This window comes from Microtus ochrogaster, chromosome 1 (assembly GCF_000317375.1).
Source record: "Microtus ochrogaster isolate Prairie Vole_2 chromosome 1, MicOch1.0, whole genome shotgun sequence".
In the NCBI taxonomy this organism is placed as follows: Eukaryota; Metazoa; Chordata; class Mammalia; order Rodentia; family Cricetidae; genus Microtus; species Microtus ochrogaster.
This window is the reverse complement of record NC_022009.1, coordinates 122,643,633-122,662,435: the sequence shown is the minus strand read 5'-3', so window position 1 is coordinate 122,662,435 and position 18,803 is coordinate 122,643,633. Positions and strand designations below refer to the sequence as shown.

Below are 18,803 nucleotides of genomic sequence, written 5' to 3'. Positions count from 1 at the left end.
AAATTCTTGCATCACGACTGTTGCAAGATATGAGACTGGCAAATGCGCTCTCCTAAGCATGCTATAGACAGTCCCAAAGCTCCCATGACTGTACTCACAGTTGGAAAGAGAAGGGACACAGTCCCCACGGGAAGCTGACCTTCCCGAGCCCAATGTGCGTGTGCAGCATCCAGTCAGCTTTGTATCTAATCCGGGACAGGCAGTTTAGAAAATGAAGTATCTGTTTTCCAGCAATAACAGCGGATATCCCCTTAGGAAATTGACTGTGGAATGACTATTCTAAGTCTATAGAGGGCATAGCCAGATTGGATATGGTTAATTTCCCTGTCTGCTATGTTTCTATTTGCAAACTTTTTTTATAATAAAGTTTTAATAAAAATATAAAAGTGAAAGAATATTGACTATGAAACCAGCAGGATTCTCTAGGCGTGTGATACTGTTGGACTTCGAGATGAGACAGAAACAGAATCATGTACTATTGTGGACCGGGCAGTGGTGGCACATGCCTTTAATCTCGGCACTTGGGAGGCAGAAGCAGGCAGATCTCTGTGAGTTCAAGGCCAGCCTGGTCTACAGAGACAGTTCTAGGATATCAAGGGTTATAAAAAGAAATTCTGTTTTGAAACTAACTAACAATAAATAAATAAATAAATAAATAAATAAGAATACTGTACTATTGCAAAAAAGAAAACAAAAGCAAAATACCAAGAGTTGGCTTCATGGATAAAACCTGAGTGGATTATAGGCGCTGTCTTATAGTAAACTGACCACTCAATCTTAACACTCTTTACTTGATGACTTTTCAGCTCTGAGCTCTAAAAATAATGCAAAATTCTATCCCAATTTTCAGTATCCAATTTCAAGGAATAAGCGAAACATAAAAATAAAGGTATGCTGAAGGCAAGTTTTGCCTTGGCCTTTTGTAACCTTAAGAGAAGCCGTGTGTCTAAGCCTTCACAGGCTTCTCAAATTCGTGGGTCAGCTCATTCATAGATTGCTGTTGCCTACGTCCCAACATTCACTAGTGTGAATCCACAGCCATTTGTTGTACATTGATTCTGCACATCATGAGCCTGAAGAACTTACAAGAAGGCTGCCAAGTTTTTGGTGTAAAATATCTGGGACTCTCGCTAAGAATAACCAAGTAGATTGGAGTCTGTTGAAAAGTTAGGCTTGTAGTGCGTGAACAGAAGGATCCATTCCAAAATAGCAGCTTTACGCACCTGCTGGGTAGGATGGTAGGAAGTCTGATATCAGCTACAACTGTCTACACACACACTACATGCTCCAGCATGGTGGGCTAAGAGTACTCGTACGTTTCCCATGGTGGCTGACATTTCAGCGAATGACAGGTAGATGTTGCATGGCCTTCCATGACTTAACCTTACACAGAATAAGCATTTCCGCCTCTTCTGTCATTCACGGCAGTCACCTGTCTGCTCTGGGGAGGGAGCGCAGCTTCCAACCCTGCAGAAGATGGGTACGGAATCCCTTGCAGCTGTGTTTCAGTAGCTTCCCGGCGTCTCACATTAACAGATTTAGTTTCTATCCTTGATTTTTAGAGAAGAAACACATGGTTATTTTCTAATATTTTGGTAAAAGAGTTCATAACATCACAATAAATATTAAAAACTATCTAGACTGTGAGCAATAAGGTCAAGATTGCCACTTAAATTATTTTATATGTCAGATCCTTATCAGAAAGATTAATGGCAGGATTTTTGTTAGCTGCCTCAATGTAGTCTTTCTTATTTTTGCAGCTCGGAGAATTATTTATAGTTAACTTTAAAGATAATTACCTGGGTAATAACAGGTTAGCCTTAGTGACCTGTGAAGTGAGATATTAATTAGTTCTTTCATTGCCTATTCATCTGCAGTCCTGTGAAATACCTGAAGGATTTAGAGACTTACAGTGAACAACTCAGGGTTGGGGGGGAGTGCTTTTAGCAGGGAAACATGAGTGTGTATGGAGGGCTGCACACTGTGATTTAGACATTGTCTCATTTAATTCTGGGGACAACATTTGAAGGCTGTTTAAGTTCCTTGGGAATCTGAATTTGAAGTCTTGGATTCATCTGGATTCCTCACAAAAAAAGTAAAAACTATTTCCCTGGTGTTTCTTTGTTTTGGTTTTTGAATGTGTTTGTTTGTTTGTTTCTCAACTTTGTGCTGTCGCCTAGCACAGTCACATACCTGTATCACGAAGTCCCTTCTTCCTGCTATCCTCATTCATCCTCTCCCCCTCAGACTGGAAAACTCTGAGCAGGCTATGGGATAGAGGGCTCAGAACTGGATTCACAGTGAAAGTCAATAAGAGGCAGGAAAGAGGAAAATTCGAATCAGGTACCTTCTTTGCTTAGCTGCCTAGGAGATTAAACAGGCAACACCAAAACAATCCTCCAACCAAGGGCTTCCCTATTAGAAGGTTCCCTTCGAGAGTTATGAGAGATGTAATTCCTTTTGCCTTTCATTATTTTACTGTCTTTTCCCTGGGGAAAGGAAGTTCATTCAGACATGCTGATCATCTTATGGGTGACCTTCTGTTCTTGAATTTGGGATAAATGTGAGATTGAGAGCAGGAGAAGGGGAGACAGGGAGAGCTGTGTGGGAGGAATGTGTGGGGCTTTGGCTGTATCTCTGAGGGGAATACACTCACATATTACTTATGAAATAAAACAAGAAAACGTTATGGTAAACTTATCATTTAAAAAAATCTGAAAATCAAAAGAGAAACTGGAACAAAAGAGTGTGCCCAAGAGAACACAACCTTCTTAGCATAGTTGTGCTAAGGTTGTATTTGTGCAACATTGTACAATTATTACTGTGTAAATGCATATTCTACTAAGGATGAAAAACCTAGGTACAGGAGACAGCTAAGTTTTGTTTATTAGTGTAGACTTCTGGCTTTAGGAATCCCCACCCCTGTTTATAGATGAAGGAATAAGCAGAGGGAGACAAAGGCACAGGAAGCAGATCTTCAGAAGTCTCCTCTCCTGATGCTCTGGTCTGTGAACAATGGGGAATTTGGGGTAGGACATCTTGAATGATTCTAGGACGTTGCTAGCAAATGCCCAACATTAGCTGTAAACTAAGAAGTGCTTGAACTGGAGAGATGGTCAGCAATAACCAAAGACACCGTGCAGCCTTGGTGAGTTCTCTCCTCAACAGTCAAAGGTAGGAGGAGAGAACCCACCCTGCGGAGCTGGCCTCAGACCTCCATGGATGGCTGTGCTATGTTCCATCCCCCATCACTTTTTATTTTTGAGGCAGGGTTTCTTTATGCAGCCCTGATTGTCCTGGCACTCACGATGTAGATCAGACTGGTCTCAAACCACAGAGATCTACCTGTCTCTACCTCCGCCTCTGCCTCTGGGGTCTTAGGATTCAAGACATGAGCCACCACACCTGAATAATAAATGTATTTTTAGAAATTAAAAACACACAGAGTCTTTTAATTGCAAGCAACCCCTCAGATAACCGGGTCTTCGGCCTTTATTTAAAGGACATACAACTAATAAAACTTTTCAGATGAACAGCTGGATATAGAAGCTGAAAACGAGAGCATAATATCATATCTTTACTGTCTGTTAGCATGCTTGCTGCAGCCGTCGGTTAAGAATGTGTGCATCCTTTCATTTCCTCAAGGGCCTGGATCTTTAAGAGAAACCCACTTAAAAGCCTTTAATCCCAATTCCAACACGTGGAGGTGGAAACAGGAGAATCAGATATTCCAGACTCTGCTTGGCTATATAGTCAGCTCCAGGACAGCTGGGGCTGCATCTAGACGATATAAGTTTCATGTTGTATGAGTCTGGACTTTAGGCTCCTGAGTCTAGACAGTAGAGAAAGTAGCGACAGGGCTCTGGGTCCCCGACACTCTACAATTTTCTCTACCCTCTATCATTTCCAGTTCAACGTTACAATTCTTTTCCTCAGTTGCTAGTCACTTAAATAAAGGACTTGTGTTTGGCATACAATTACTGTAAAGCAAAGTGTTTTGTTTTAGATCCCACAAGCTGACCTCAAGCTCCAGAGTTCAGGAGAACATCCTGCTCTAACCTTCTGACTATCTGCAACTACAGGTGGTCCTTCTCTGGCCTTGCTTCAAGAATTTCCCGCTAGACTCTAGAAAGGATGTTTCTCTCCTTTAAAGGTCAGAGCAGCTTTGTGTGAGCAACCTAGGGGCTCTTAATTTTTCTGCCGCAGTGATCCTGAGAGGCCTGAGAACAAGCTTATTCCAGATGCTAAAGACAGGTGAAATAAAACAAAACACCCTACGGAGCGGAGTTACCTGCTGTGACCACTGACTCCTGGTAATGTAGCTTTGTATGGCCATTAGAGGGTGACTCACTGAAAGAGAGGAACGTGATGGAGTTAGTTGAAGGACAATTGATTAATGAAACTTCTGAGACAGATCTTGGAGTTCAACACGAAGAGCAGAGAAACAAGGCAGTCACTGACTCTTATCTCGATCTGAGTTCGAAATGGCAATCTTGCCTCCAGGAAACGTCAGAAAGAAACTGAGTCTGAGAGCTATCTTCTCCCATTATATAACCCTCTCTAATTCTGAGATTAAGGGTGTGTACCACTACCAGCTGGTTTTTATGGCAAACTAGTGTGCCTACTGGGATTAAAGGTGAGTGGTATTGCTGCCTGATCTGTAAGACTGGCCAGTGTGGCTGTTGTTTATTAAAATACAAATGAACTGCCACTATAGTTAGTTACACTGGTTAGAAGCATCTAAGACAATACATTCAAACAATACTGGCAAGTGGGAAGTGACTTTCCAGAGACTGGGAATATGGGAATACTGTTATTTTGCTTTCAGATGCGAATTGGACTGCATTCTGGGTCAGTGTTCGCTGGAGTTGTCGGAGTCAAAATGCCCCGCTACTGCCTGTTTGGAAACAACGTCACTCTGGCTAACAAATTTGAGTCCTGCAGTGTACCGCGGAAGATCAATGTCAGCCCCACAACATACAGGTACTGATTGAATTAGGAGCCTACCCACAACATACAGGTACCGATTGCATTAATCAATGCCAGCTCCACAACATACAGGTACCGACTGCATTAAGAACCTAAAATGCATGGGTTTCCCTTTGATGCTGTTGTCGTTTGTATCTGTCCTCCCTCCCGTTTTATTTGCATTGGAAATGTTACAGGAAAATGAAATGAAATAACGTTTAGAATTCTTACTTTAACTTGCTTTAAGGCTTTCACTACTCTTCAGAGATAATTATAGCATTAATTCTTAACAGATATCACATCTTCTTCCATATTTATTTTTATTGAATGTGTGTTAACCTTCTCAGTATATCAGTGGGTATTCTGACACCAGCTGGTATCTTGGTGGACAGTTCTGACAGTAGCTGCCCAGAGTTAACACAATGACAACATTTTATAGGGGTCAATGCTCAACAAAACTGATTAAGATTAGACATCTGCCACACTCCAAGAGTGCTTGGGCTATAGCACTTTTGACCAACTAACTTCAGATATGAGGGCTGCCCTGAGCCCTCCAAGGGAGTCTATCGAATAATGTCAGATTCAGGCAAGTGATGCCTGAGCAACCCAGGATGCCTTAATTGTAAAGAATACAAGTCACGATCAGGCAAATGAAGAAGGTGAAGCCTGGCTGGGCTCCAAATGCAGAGTTCCTATGCAATCTGGACGTATTACTGGCTCTTGCCACAACAGTGGAGGCATAACCAGGAGGCTCTGCTCTTTTAACAGTTAATGCCTGCATCCCCTGCTCTGAGGGAGGATGGACTGCCCCACCTGCTTGGTTAATAAAACAGTTTCCAGTCCCCTGCCTCAGCCCTCTTCTAACCTGGAAGATATTTCTGGAACTCTGACCCCACTCTGGGTCATCTCATTAATATAAACCAGGTGGGACCCAAAGGGTTTAAACAAACAAACAAAAAAAAAAAACCCAACCAACCAAACAAACAAAAAACCACCACAACCAGCAGCAGCAACAACAACAAACCAGCAGCAATTCTGTTACTCAGGAAATTTCCAAGGGTTTGGGGGTCACTCTGACAACCAAGGACAAGGGTTAAATTCCTTGCTTCAGAACCACAGGGACAAAAGTGGGCGGGGGGGGGGTCCAGCAGAGGAAAACTGTCAGGTCCTTAACCAATTTCATTCTGTATTCTTGAGGCCCAGCAGCAAATGGTGACACTGTAACACAGGAGCCAAGTGTCACGCAGCATCAAGAGGAGATCTTAGTGTGAGCGGTGGCACAGGCCTGGAATTCAGGTTGCTCTGAAGGCTGAATCGGGATGAGATCAAGTTCAGGGAGAATTTGGACTGCAGTGAGTTCAAAGCCAGCCTGGAAAATTTATGAGACTGTCAGAAAATGAAAACGTTAAGGAGAGGTCTGGAAAGGTGGCTCAGAGCTAAGAGCAGTTGCTGCTCTCCCAGAGGACTCAGGTTCAGTATCAAGCACCCTCAGCCTGTAATGCCAGTTCCAGATGACCCAGCAGCCCTCTCCTGGCTTCAAGGACAACCAGACACATATGAAATGCAGACAAAACACCCATACACATAAAACATGAATAAGTAAATCGTTTTTAAAACGCTAAAGGAGGACTGGAGACATAGCTCAGTAGTAAAGGGCTGACCTAGCTTGAATGAAGCTGTAGGTTCAATCCCAGTACAGTCACTTAGCAACCTGAGCCAATGATTTCCTGTCTGGTGGTACCATTTATCCACATTTAACCAGAAAATAAACAGCTACTCTATGTCCATAGACTTCAATTATTTTATAGATTTTGTCTTATTTAAAAAAAGCCCTTTAATGGAGACCCCAAAGTAACAAAGTATTCCAGATCCCTACAGATCCCAAGAATATCATACTATTTCACCTTACGAAAACATAAAAGCTTCTATATTGCAAGTCATTTTCTCGCCATTCCCTTATGTTTATGCGCCTTTATACAAATAGATAACGACAATAAGTAGAGTTCTACACATGCAACTGAAGCTCATTTAGGGACTGGAGGTGCGTCTCCATTGGTATCATGCTTATGTAGCATGCTTGAAGCTCTGGGGTGATATCCCCACCACTGCATGAACCAACAGTGGTTGTGCATGCTGCAGTCCCAGTACGCAGAAGATGGGGTCAGGAAGTTCGGATGTACAAGGTCATCCTTAGGTAAATAGTGTGTTGTAAGCCAAACTGGGCTACAAGAATCACTGTCTCCAACAAGCCCCTCCCACCAAAAAGCTCATTTGAATCCTACATTTATGGAATTCATTTTAAAAATCCACTAATATTTTAAAAACCAATTTCATATCACTTTTATAATTTTACCTTTTTTCCCCACAATTTCTTGGCCATGTTTTCTTCTCAATTGAATTTGTATAGTTATGAGTGAATGAATGAATGGCCAATTGTTTTGGGGAGGCACTTGCTGGTTCGTAGCTGCTCAGCCCCGAAATAATCACACAGAAACTGTACTAATTAAATCATTGCTTGGTCCATTAGCTCTAGCATCTTATTGGCTAACTCTTACATCTTAATTTAACCCATCTCCATTAATCTGTGCATCACCACAAGGTTGTGGCCTACCAGCAAGGTTTCAGTGTGTCTTTTCAGCAGCAGCTCCATGGCTTCTCCTCAAACTCTGCCTTCCTTCTCCCAGCATTCAGTTTAGTTTTTCTCACCTAGCTCTGTTCTACCCTATCAGGCCAAGCCAGTTCCTTTATTAACCAATGATATTCACAGCATACAGAGGAGAATCCCACATCGGATAATCATTTATCATTTTTAACTTAGGAGAAACCCTTTTCAGTGACATTAAAATGATGTATGTTTGTTATGATTAAAACTTTATGTTTATGAATCTCATTGTTATGTCAATCACATTATCCCCAATATTGCATAATTAATTTTTCTTTTAATATGATCCAAATGTATGATTTAGATTCTTTGTAGCATTTGTCTGTGTGTGTGTGACTATCTGTTGAGTAATGGGAATCTTTTTATCAGTTATCCCTAATGTGACTACTGTAGTAATACCCAATTATTTCTGTTGTCCTGTCATGAACTGCTAAATGTTTCTGTTACCATTAGATTTTTTATTTTATTATATTTTATTTTCAGGTTACTCAAAGATTGTCCTGGTTTTGTGTTTACCCCGAGATCAAGGGAGGAGCTTCCACCAAACTTCCCTAGTGACATTCCTGGAATCTGTCATTTTCTGGATGCTTATCAGCAGCAAGGACCTAATTCTAAGCCATGGTTCCAGCAGAAAGATGTGGAAGATGGAAACGCCAACTTCTTAGGCAAAGCGTCGGGAGTAGATTAGGGAGCCACATGCGTATGGATTTGACTCCTTTGAGGACTTGCAGAATCTCTGAAATGACTTTAGGATTACAGAAGATGAAAAGCAGTGTTGAAATTTCAGGAACTAAGTCCTTGTTTCCTCTGCCTCCCACTTAACATAACAAAATAATGTATACACTTCAGCATTTCAATCCTCTATTTAAGAAACAAACCTCAAAAGTGACTTTTGAGGACATAGTCTTGTTCTAGAACAATCACTACCTGCACTCAAAATCCAGCACATTGTACATATCCCAGGCAATTATAGCCAAGTTCAACTATATAAAGCCATGGATTCACCTACAGCCTGTGCCCAGTGCAATGCCGTGGTTATTAAATTGTATTTGTGATAGTGTCGCCTTTAAAATACAGAAGTGACAGTGTTTAATCCTGTAGGAGCTTCTGACCTTTTCAAGGCTGCGTCCGATTAAATTTCCTCATTTAAGCATAGCATCTGTAGAACATTAGGCCTGCTCCTTCTTTCCAGCTACATCTTTGCGTGTGTATTGCTTTTCTTTTATTCCCCCCCCCTTTTTTTTTTAGAAAATAAGCAATTAGACATCAGATCAAATGTGGTATAAAATAGTTCTGCATTTATCAAAGAATATTTTCGTGTTTAACATTAGAAATATTCTCCATAGCACAATATATCATAAAACAAATGCTTTTTTTTGTTTTGACTCTATATGTGGCAAAGCCTATTTTATTTAACAATGAAAATTTACTTCCTATTAATCCATGTAAAACATACTAATAGCAAAATTTTCATAATAAAAGGATTATAGTTAAAATGTGATAATCTAATCTAATTAAGGCATTGTGACATGGATTAAAGCTTGCATACAGAGAGCATGCAGGAGAGCACAGTGGTAACATGTTCTCACACATACATGACCAAATGATCCGCTACTGCCATGTTGAGCCATGAAATCCAAGGAGGAAAGTTTTAGCTCAGAAGTAGAAAACAAGGCTTATTTTTATCCTTTTTAATAGCTTCATAAGTATTTCTGCTGACCATTTTAGTGTCTGTGTAAGAATTAAGTTTTGTATTATTTGGTGTACATCTGTGAAGCTTTTATTCTAGTTAAAATATCTTGATAGCGTTTTCTAAAGAAACCACTAATACTAATGAAGAAAACCTTACTGTGGTTCTTTGTGGAGATTTCCAAACATTTTTTTCTGGAACTTGAACTAATTTCCTTTCCCTCCCATGCCCTCCTCTCAAGCCCTCTTTCTTTCACCCCCCCCACCCCCCTTGTGCATGTGTGTGTGATTCTGGGGATAGAGCAGAAGGCTCATGCATGCTAGGCAAGGGCTCTGCTATTGAGTGACTCCGTCACCATGGAGCTTGGATTTTACTGCTGATGTCATTTCATACTCTCTCCCAAATTAAGTCCCGGTGTTCAGTCTGGTAAAGGATACGACTTTAAAAACAAGATCAACTTTAAGGCAAGAGAAAGATGCATAGTAGGGTTTTTGAATCGGTATTAGCAGAGCTATATTCATTCTGACTTTTTAGGCATGGATTTGAAAAGAAAATCTGTTTAAGTCTTTTACTACCTCCACTAGTCTCCAGGCATCGGGTCTAATAGTCACCACTTGCCAAGCCCCAGTTTCCCAAGGGTACGACTAAAACACTCCAGTGGGTTTCTTCAGAGGCTGGTAGTGTCTCATTAAACACGTTCTTTCTCTTTCTGGAACTGAAATTCATTACAAGGAAAGTAATAGGAATTATACAGGCAATTAGAAGCACCAGACAGGACATCATTCTCATCACCTGTGTATATAACAAGTTGCTATGCCACTAATAATCTGATTCAGATGCTTGCACATTAATTAGAATTCCACCCGGTCTTTTAGGGATGGAGATATAGCTCAATAGCAGAGCAAAATCGCCTAGCATGCATGCGGTCCTGAGTTCCAAGCCAAGCGGTGGGAAGAAAGTGCATGTATCTCTCATGTGTATATGATATATGATCACGTTCACCTCTGTCACCTGTGTACACCTGGAAAAAAGGGAGGGACTGTGGATAGCCAAGTAAAAGAAGCATGGACACTCCATGGCCGAGTCTTGTAACTTTTCTATTATTTTGGCATTTTACTAAATAAAAATATTATCAAAAATTGTTTTCCCGGAGAGACTCTCTGTTGTAGGTTCCCTAGACCTGCTTGTGAGGGCCCATTAACAATCGACAAAGCCAAGCCAAGCCATTGCCTTCTGCTTCTGCAACAGTATTAGAACCACGAGACAAGGAAAGGGGGACATGCTGGACCTGAAAGGATGTGGGTGAGAGACAGTGTGTGTTTTTCAAAAACTGTTTCAGGAAATTCATAGATGACAATGAGTATTAGTGCACAGGGGTGGCGGCACGAACAGTCACTTCTCTCTTAGTGGAAAACAGTTCACGTCATCCTTGGGGTCTCTTGCCAGAAGAATGAACAGAATAACCGACTCAATAAAGCTCTTGCAAGTGTGGTGGCATCTGTTCAGTCCCCAAACTAGAACCCCGTGTTCGTGCCATAGCCGGGAAGTGAAGTAGAGTACAGAGAGGAAAGGGAAGGGTCTCGCTACCCCCTCAGGGAGGCCTTAAGTTGCTAACTGATCTCTCACTAGCCCCCTTCTGGTAACAGTGTCACTGCTTCTCAAGAGTGCCACACTGGGGAAGAAACCGTCAACGCACAGGCCTTTGAGGAACAGTAACACTTCTAAACACCGCGACTCCCTACTTTTCATTAAATTGTAAAAATATTTGACCTCCATGACCTGTAAACTTTGAGGATAATGTCCTTTATGTGAGTTGGACAGTTACACGTAGAATTAAATGGTGACAGCACCAGATATGGTACCAGGGTGGGGGGGTGTTTGCAAAGGCAGCCGTTAGCATCTTCCACTCAACAGAAACTACTCAGCAGAGATGAGGGGAAGGGTGATTCAATTGTCAAAGTTCTAGCGAACAGCTAGGGCAGATTTGCTTGCTTGATTACACAGAAGATACCAAGTCATTTCCAACCAGGATTTACAGGGCCACAACATAATGTAGAGCCATTGGTTGGAGACTTTTCAGGACCTGGAAAGTCTCTATGTGTTTCACGAAGATGGAAAAGGCTCCCATTTCTTGCAGAAGCCCTCTGTCCCTTGGAGTGTTTGCTGCATCCAGTTTCCTTCCTTAGAAAGTCAGCGTCTGGGTTTGTGATGGTGGCATGCCCTCCAAATGTTTCTTTACGACACTGATAGGACTCACAGGGTGTTTTCATCTGAGGCCACTTCAAATGCCGTGCATGTTATTAATCTCGATTTCCTAGCCATATATGCATCTTTTGGGAGCAACCCACACAGCCCACACAATTTTCATCTAAAACTTTACTTCCTTGTTCGTGTTCAGTTCTTCAAATTTGACATTTCTATAAGAAAATAGAAAAGTACTCATAAATGATTAATTTTTTTAAAAAAATTCAAAACTTAACAGGGAAAATGTGATAATCTCAAACCCTCACTTCTTCCGTATCAGGGCAGATCCGTTGCAATCATAATTAAGTTACTTTCATGATATGTTACTGTGTTAGTATAAAATATAGCATTTAAAATCAAGACAAAATTTAAATGGCAGATGTAAGGCTTAATCTAAGATATTCCATAAAAAGACTGTAGAGAGAAGTGTTTTCAAGCTTCGAATATTTTTTTTTTAAACACTTGATGCCAGAAAAAGAAACTGTAAGTGAATCTCGGAGTTTGAAGAAAATTGGTTAGCAGAGCAAACTTGCATGGTGCCCAAGTCCTAAAAAGTCTGCTGAGATGTTTGTTTACTCTGAAGTTCTGCCAAGCCCTTCTTTATGGTAGAAAGAATTATGAGGTAACTTCAGAATAAACTAAAACAAAACAAAGCAAAAAAGCCCAAGAAACTGGAAGAACAATGTGTTAGGCAATCCGCATGGTGGAAGAAAAAAATGGAACTCACTGGAAAGTTCTGGTGACGGTGGTTGTGGATCTGGCATCTTTATAAATATTGTGGCAATTCCTAGGGACTAAGGCTCTGGGCCCTTCAGGCAGTATTTATTCACAACAATTCCCTAGTATGCAGTACATAGTTACTAACTTTGGAGACTATCAGTACTGAATCCTTGGACCAAGTCAGAGATACTTGTTTATGTTGGAGGTGCCCACTATGGGAAGAGACTTGACATGCCATTCGCTTTTCCTGGTTCATTTGCGTTGCAAATGTGCAGGATGTATCCATGTCTATCAGAATCCATCGGAGACCTCACAATGAGTCTGCTCCTGTCCGTATTTCTATCATTACTCAGTCAAATCACTTCATGAGTCTCTCAGATGCTCCATGCCTTCCCTGGTCATTATTCTACCCCAGCACACTCTTCTGGAATGCTCTGTACACAGCATTCTAGGCCTTTACTAACCTGCTCCTCTGGATTCTTTTATTGGCCAATACTAGTCTCTAAATTACCACCCTAGGTCCATGTAGACTTAACGCAACTGCTCCAAGACTTGGTTCCCATCATCACCACTACCAAGGTGGACACCATGAAGAGAAAAAGTTAGCTCAATTCAAAGTCCCATGCCTCACTTAATACACCCTGATCTTAGAAGTGGAGATATACTGACATGATATACTGATATATTTCCTGGCAATACTCATAGTTATGGAAATACCAGCAGCCAACCTAGCTTGCCACCCAGTCGGTGTCTGCTTATCCATGGTAAGAGACACTGCAATGGACTCCGGCGACTGAACAAACTGACTTAAACTCCTTTAGAATTCCATTTAAAAGGCAGACTTGTGTGAGCCACTTGTGTTTTCATTGAGAGATAGGTAATGGGTTTTAGGAATTGGTTGCTTTAACAACTATACTGTTTCCTGCAGTGCCTTCCAAGCAAATGGACCAAATGAAAGGTAGCTCTAGTTTCCATGAAACGTCTTGTCCTTCACACTCCCGCCTTCCTTTCCCCCGATGGCAATAAAAAAAAATGTGAAACCAATGTCCAGGGAGTTTTCTGTGAAATTCTCCTAATTCCCTAGGTTTGCTGGATCAGGTACAAGAAAATTCTATAGAGTATTTCCAGCTCTTGCATATGAAAGTTTCTTAACATGTGCTTCGTCACAGTCCCACTCCTTACTCCAAATTCCTCCTGAAAAGAAGCTACTCTCAGGGTGCAGTTCGGTAGGTGAGGCCGCCAAACACCAAGAGCTGGTTGTCTAAAAGCAGGTTCATTGTCCATTAAGCAGATGGAAAGAGAGGGATGAAACCCCACAGTCCCTTCTTTGCTCATGCCTAAGTCAATGAGAGGTGACAGCCCTGTCCACACCTGTCAGGAAGAGACGTGTCCCTGCATTTGCAAAGAGATGGCATTTCCCCCCATGTGTATCTTTTCAGAGATGCCCTTCCTCCCTCATTGTAAGCAGCTCAAGTGTATCATAGGGAGGGTACACTTTGCTCTTCACTTGAGTGTGTTTCTTCTTTCCTCAGAGCTAATGGATTCCAGGCTGCGTGAAATAAGTGCACCAACTGACAGACACCAATAGGAAGCATATAAGTTGTTTGCCTGATCTGAGAAGATCAGTCTCTCTCTGTGTAGGTTTGAAGACATTGCCCCATAAAGACGCTGTTTTGACTGTCACCTGCTCTCAGTAATACACATAAAATATTAAATATGTTAATAAAATACATAAATATTTATATTGTGTTATATATATGTATGTATATGTTATTGCATATATTGTATAGCTATGTAAGAAGTAAATATTTCTATTTTATCTTGTCTGTGGCTGGACTTAGTCTGAACAGAGCCCATCGATCTCATGATAATGGGGACCACTGAAATAACAGGCAGTACAAAGTGTAGAATAATGTCTGGCAAACAGTAAGCCTTCTATAAATGCTTAAGATTGTATAGATTATTCTGATCATTCCCATTTCTTCCTATCATCTCACACAGTAAATGTGGCCTTTTCCCCTAGTCTGTGCTTACAGAATGTGGACAGAAAGGAATTGTTGTAACTCCAGGATTTAAGAGAGATGTTAGATACCTGATGAGCAGCCATTAGTCTAGATTCTCCTCTTGTTGACTAAGACAAGTCTAAGTCTGCAGCTGGCAATGAACCACGCTGCTCTGGTAGAGATGCTCTTGACCAAGTGGAGTGGTCAATAGCTACAGATGGTGTGTAGTTTGTTTTACCTCAAGATGGCTCATGCTTCAGAGACGTGGGTCTCAGCGTGGTGATGTGAGAGGTGGCAGTGCTCTTAAGAGGTAGGGAGCAGCGGTAGATCCTTAGGGTGCAGTGGGGGACCCTTAGGGCTTGGGGATGGAGTCTTGGGGAAACAAATGGGACTCTTGCTGGACCCAATGATGATTCTTAGAGCTGTCTTCAGAAGAGAAATCTTGGAGACTGGAGAGCTGGCTCAGTAGATAGGACCACTGACTGCTCTGCTGGATGACTTGGGTTCTATTTCTATGAATGTCATATCATGGCTGCCAATATGACATTTGTAACTCCAGTCCCTCAGAATCTGACACCCACCTCTGCCTTCCCTGAGCATCAGGTACATATATGGTGCAAGACATACATGCAGACAAAGCACCCATACATGTAAAATAAATAAAATTTTACAAAGAGCAATCCTGTCTTCCTAACTTTTGTGTGTCCTCTTTTTCTACAAAAACACTTTGTGTTCACCATGAGGTCTCAGCACTTGTTCACTTCTGAGACCAGGAGTGTATTAAGTCATGGGACTTCTAACCTCCTTAGATGCTCTCTATCTTGCTAACTCTCTCATAGGCTCTGTAGGTTATGATAAAGATAACCAAATGTCCATATGCAGAGGCTAGACTAGGAGAGATCTATATGCTTCCCAATGTCATACCAGACCCACAGAGCTACTCTGTGAGAAAGGTAAAGAGTCTGTGCTTAGCTAATTGCTGAGCTGAGGGCCTGAAGAGGAGTGGCAGATGTGGCGTCTAGAAGAGGCGATTGGTGGCTCATTATCCACATTTGTGCATATCTACTCAACCAGTTAAACTTTAAGAGTCACAAGGAACAAGCGGCAGTTCGCATTCTCATTCACATTCTTGGAAACGTGCCTCATTCTCCCCAGGAGGATTTCCTGTCCCAGAGGGAACTCCTGACCCATGGCCTCCCCTCTTCTCTCAGCCTTTCTCTTTAGCATTGGTGCTTGCTCAAACCTAACCTAATTCTCAGTGCAGGAAGAGGTCTTTCCTTATACATAGTCCCAGTGTTTGTATGTAATGAGAAAAAATAATAAATACTAGGGAATGCACAAATTACTATGCTATTGATGTTTTTCCAGCTCTGAGAAGATGGTGAAGAAAATCTTTAGGGCTCTAGAATCCATCCACTGTCACAAAGAAAGTATTTGTTTGTTTTTCAAGACAGGGCTTCTCTGTGTTACAGTCCTAGCTGTCCTGGAACTAGCTCTTGTAGACCAGGTTGGCCTTGAACTCAGAGATCTGCCTGCTCATTCCTCCCAAATGTTGGGATGAAAGGCATGCACCGCCACTGCCCAGCCAAAGAAAATATTTTTATAAAGTCCTTAAATCAAAAACTATTAAATATTACAAAATGTAAAATTAAAAAAAAAAAACTGCTTCTCTATGGCCAGAGTGGCCTGTGGTAGATACAAGCTTCTTTTTGTGTGGACATTTCCTCAGCAAACACAACCAAAAAAAAATAAAAGAACAAAAACTTAATAGAGTCATAAGAGTTGTGTATGGAGAATTTCTGCTGCTACTGACATTTCTGAAAGATCTAGTTTGAATGTAATCTGGACACTAGTCTTAGCCAGCTTAGACTGCTTCCATAAAATGATATAGACATAATCAATAGGTTCTTGAGAACCTTCACTGTTCCCAAGGTTGGAAGTTGAAGACCATGCTGACAAATTGAATTCTTTGTGAGAACCTCTTCCTGACCAAGTGTGCTGCTGCTTTAAGATATATCCCCTCCTTAGGTTCACATTTTTGAACATTTGGTTCCCTGATTGGTGATACTGTTTGGGAATGTTGCAGGGTAATGCGTTCTTCCAGGAGGAAATGCATCACTGGGGCCAGGATTTGAGGGTCAATAGCCTTGCCCCACTATCAATTCACTCTTTCTGCTTCAAGTGTATGATTGAAGATTTCTGTCAGCTTCTTGGTCCAGAGGCCTCCTGCCATGCCTCCACTGACATTATGGACTCTCTCTCTGCAATCATGAGCCCTTATAAAGTCTTCTGTAAATCGTCTTCATCACAATATTTCACCACTGTAAGAGAAAAGTAGTGAGACACCTGCTTGCTGATTTATCTGTCTCACTCAGGGAAGAGAGCGCTTAGCCATTCTTGTCTTGCACAAATTCTTGCCCCATCTTTTAAGCCCTACTTACATGCCTTCCTTTTAATCAAATTACCTGCCAAGGGCTGTGGAGATGAGGGTGTGGACATTTTGTCAGGATAGAAGGTTGCCTAATCATTTCTGTCAACTCCACCATTTTTCCACATGAGAAACTCCTTGCTTCCCTGAAGGTAGTTCTACCTTAATTTAGACAGAAGAAACCACTAAAGAGTTTATGCCTAAAGAATAAGTCTGCTCTTGAAGATCAATTATTTATGGACATTTCAAATAGTCTCTTGGCAAGAATAAAAGCTGAATGTAATCAATTCCTAACAAAAAAAGAAAGGGAGAAGTTCCATGAACTGAATACTTTTAGTTTGGAAGATAATGAATTAAGACAGAACCCAGAATGGACTGTCTTTCTTTCCCATGGATTTATGTAATAGCATACATCTGGGGCCATTTTATTCTGTTGACATTGACTACTGTCTGTTGAGTTCAAGAGAATAAAGGGAGGGCCTAGGAATCTGGCTTATAGACACTCTATAATACTATTATGAGATTTAAGCAAGTTGTTTTAACTCAAACACAACATGTGCAAACAGTAACTATCTGTACTTTTAAGAATCACATTGTTTAAATGGATTATAAAGCTAATATTTGATGTGAGCTTACCACATGCTAATGCTGTATGTCCTTTAAAATATTGTTACATTAAATATTCTGGATTGTCTTGTAAGAGGAAACAGGTGCTTAGAGAGGTTCATAGTTGGGCCAAAGAACAGGAATCCTGTGGATATCATTCTTCTCTCTCCTTCATCAGTTTTTCTCACACAGAAGATGTTTAACATCCAAGGAATTCTGGCAGTGATGCAATAAAAAAGGCCTGAAATGATGTACAGGAAGCGACATAAACTCTAAGGTTAGAATTAGTACTCTATTTAACCATTAATATCAAAACAGAAAGTTTACATTTTGAGATAATATTTATGCCTTAAGGAAAAGTTTCACAGAGTCAGAATAAATCCAAGGGATATTTTAGATAGATAAGGAATCTGTTCAGATTGGCCTCCTCTTGCATTTATTGGCGGCTTCAGTAAAGCCAAGGCAGGGCGTTCTTCAGGCTTCCCTGCTCTCCCAGGTGAATCTCATTTGCCTAGAGTGACATGAGTCTTTCCTTCTCTCCTGCAAAGAATGTTTCCATCTGGAGGAGCATGCCACACAACAATACTACAGCAGAGAAGGCGAGTGTTTGGCCCTCGCATCAGGACCATAATTCTATCGGTCCTTTTCTGAAGTTTCTCCCAGCAGGTTACGCTTGTGCGGTGTGTGCGGCAGGCATGCTCATTTGACCCCTGCTGCTCCCTACTCTATAGAATTGAGGATGATTTCATGCCTGGCTTTTGCTTAGCCTGTGTCTTTATCATTGAGGATCTGATCTTGTCTTTTCATAGTTAGTTGTATAATGTGCAATTTTAAAAGTTAAAAAGGGGTTTCATATTTAAATAGCTGTATCAAGTTGGATGTCCCATTGTTTGAAAGATTCATCTGTTTAATCACAGCATCCTTGATGGAAGTGTTTCGGTTGCCTGATGTCTTCTTTGTCATCTCCTTTCCTTATTGTCTATCCCTCCTCAGGTTATGTTTGGCTGCTGGTGTACTGTTCTTGCTTTGACGTTTCCCATCTCCAGAGTGTGGCGATTCAGACAGATTTCATTGCTTACAAAGACTCTCGGGTCTACATGAGACTGATGGCTGCCCTTTGACCTTTCCCGGGGCTGACTCAAAACCATGCACCTCCAACAGCGACCTTTAATCCCCGAATAGATCTGCTCTTGTTCCTTATGAGTCTTCCACTGCTAAGTGACTCACCTGCACGTTAGAAGAAGGCAAACTGGAGGGAGATCAACCAAATGTCCACGTATTTTCTACTGGCTCATTTCTGTTCATATGATTCTTGAGAACAGGAGCACATGAGAATTCTAGAGACTCAAAACATCTGGAACTCTAACTGCTGGGTTGGAATACCATGAATCCTGCGCAGTTCACAAAAGGACAGCGAATGCTTTAACGTTCTGTTCACAGTTATGACCCCATGTGAAGGATCCCCCAAGAAACTCAGGTCCT

At 41.3% G+C, this 18,803-nt stretch overlaps 1 protein-coding gene across 1 annotated transcript in view; it reads left to right on the top strand.

Annotated features, from left to right (window-relative positions):
- Gucy1a1 (guanylate cyclase 1 soluble subunit alpha 1) overlaps positions 1 to 10,458 on the top strand; it is a 53,040-nt gene extending 42,582 nt beyond the window's left edge. The window contains exons 8-9 of the mRNA XM_005344142.3: positions 4,829 to 4,983; positions 8,114 to 10,458. Coding sequence (XP_005344199.1) covers positions 4,829 to 4,983; positions 8,114 to 8,318 — 360 coding nt within the window. The 3' untranslated portion in view covers positions 8,319 to 10,458. The remainder of the gene's footprint in view (positions 1 to 4,828; positions 4,984 to 8,113) is intronic.
- Positions 10,459 to 18,803: the final 8,345 nt, after the last annotated feature.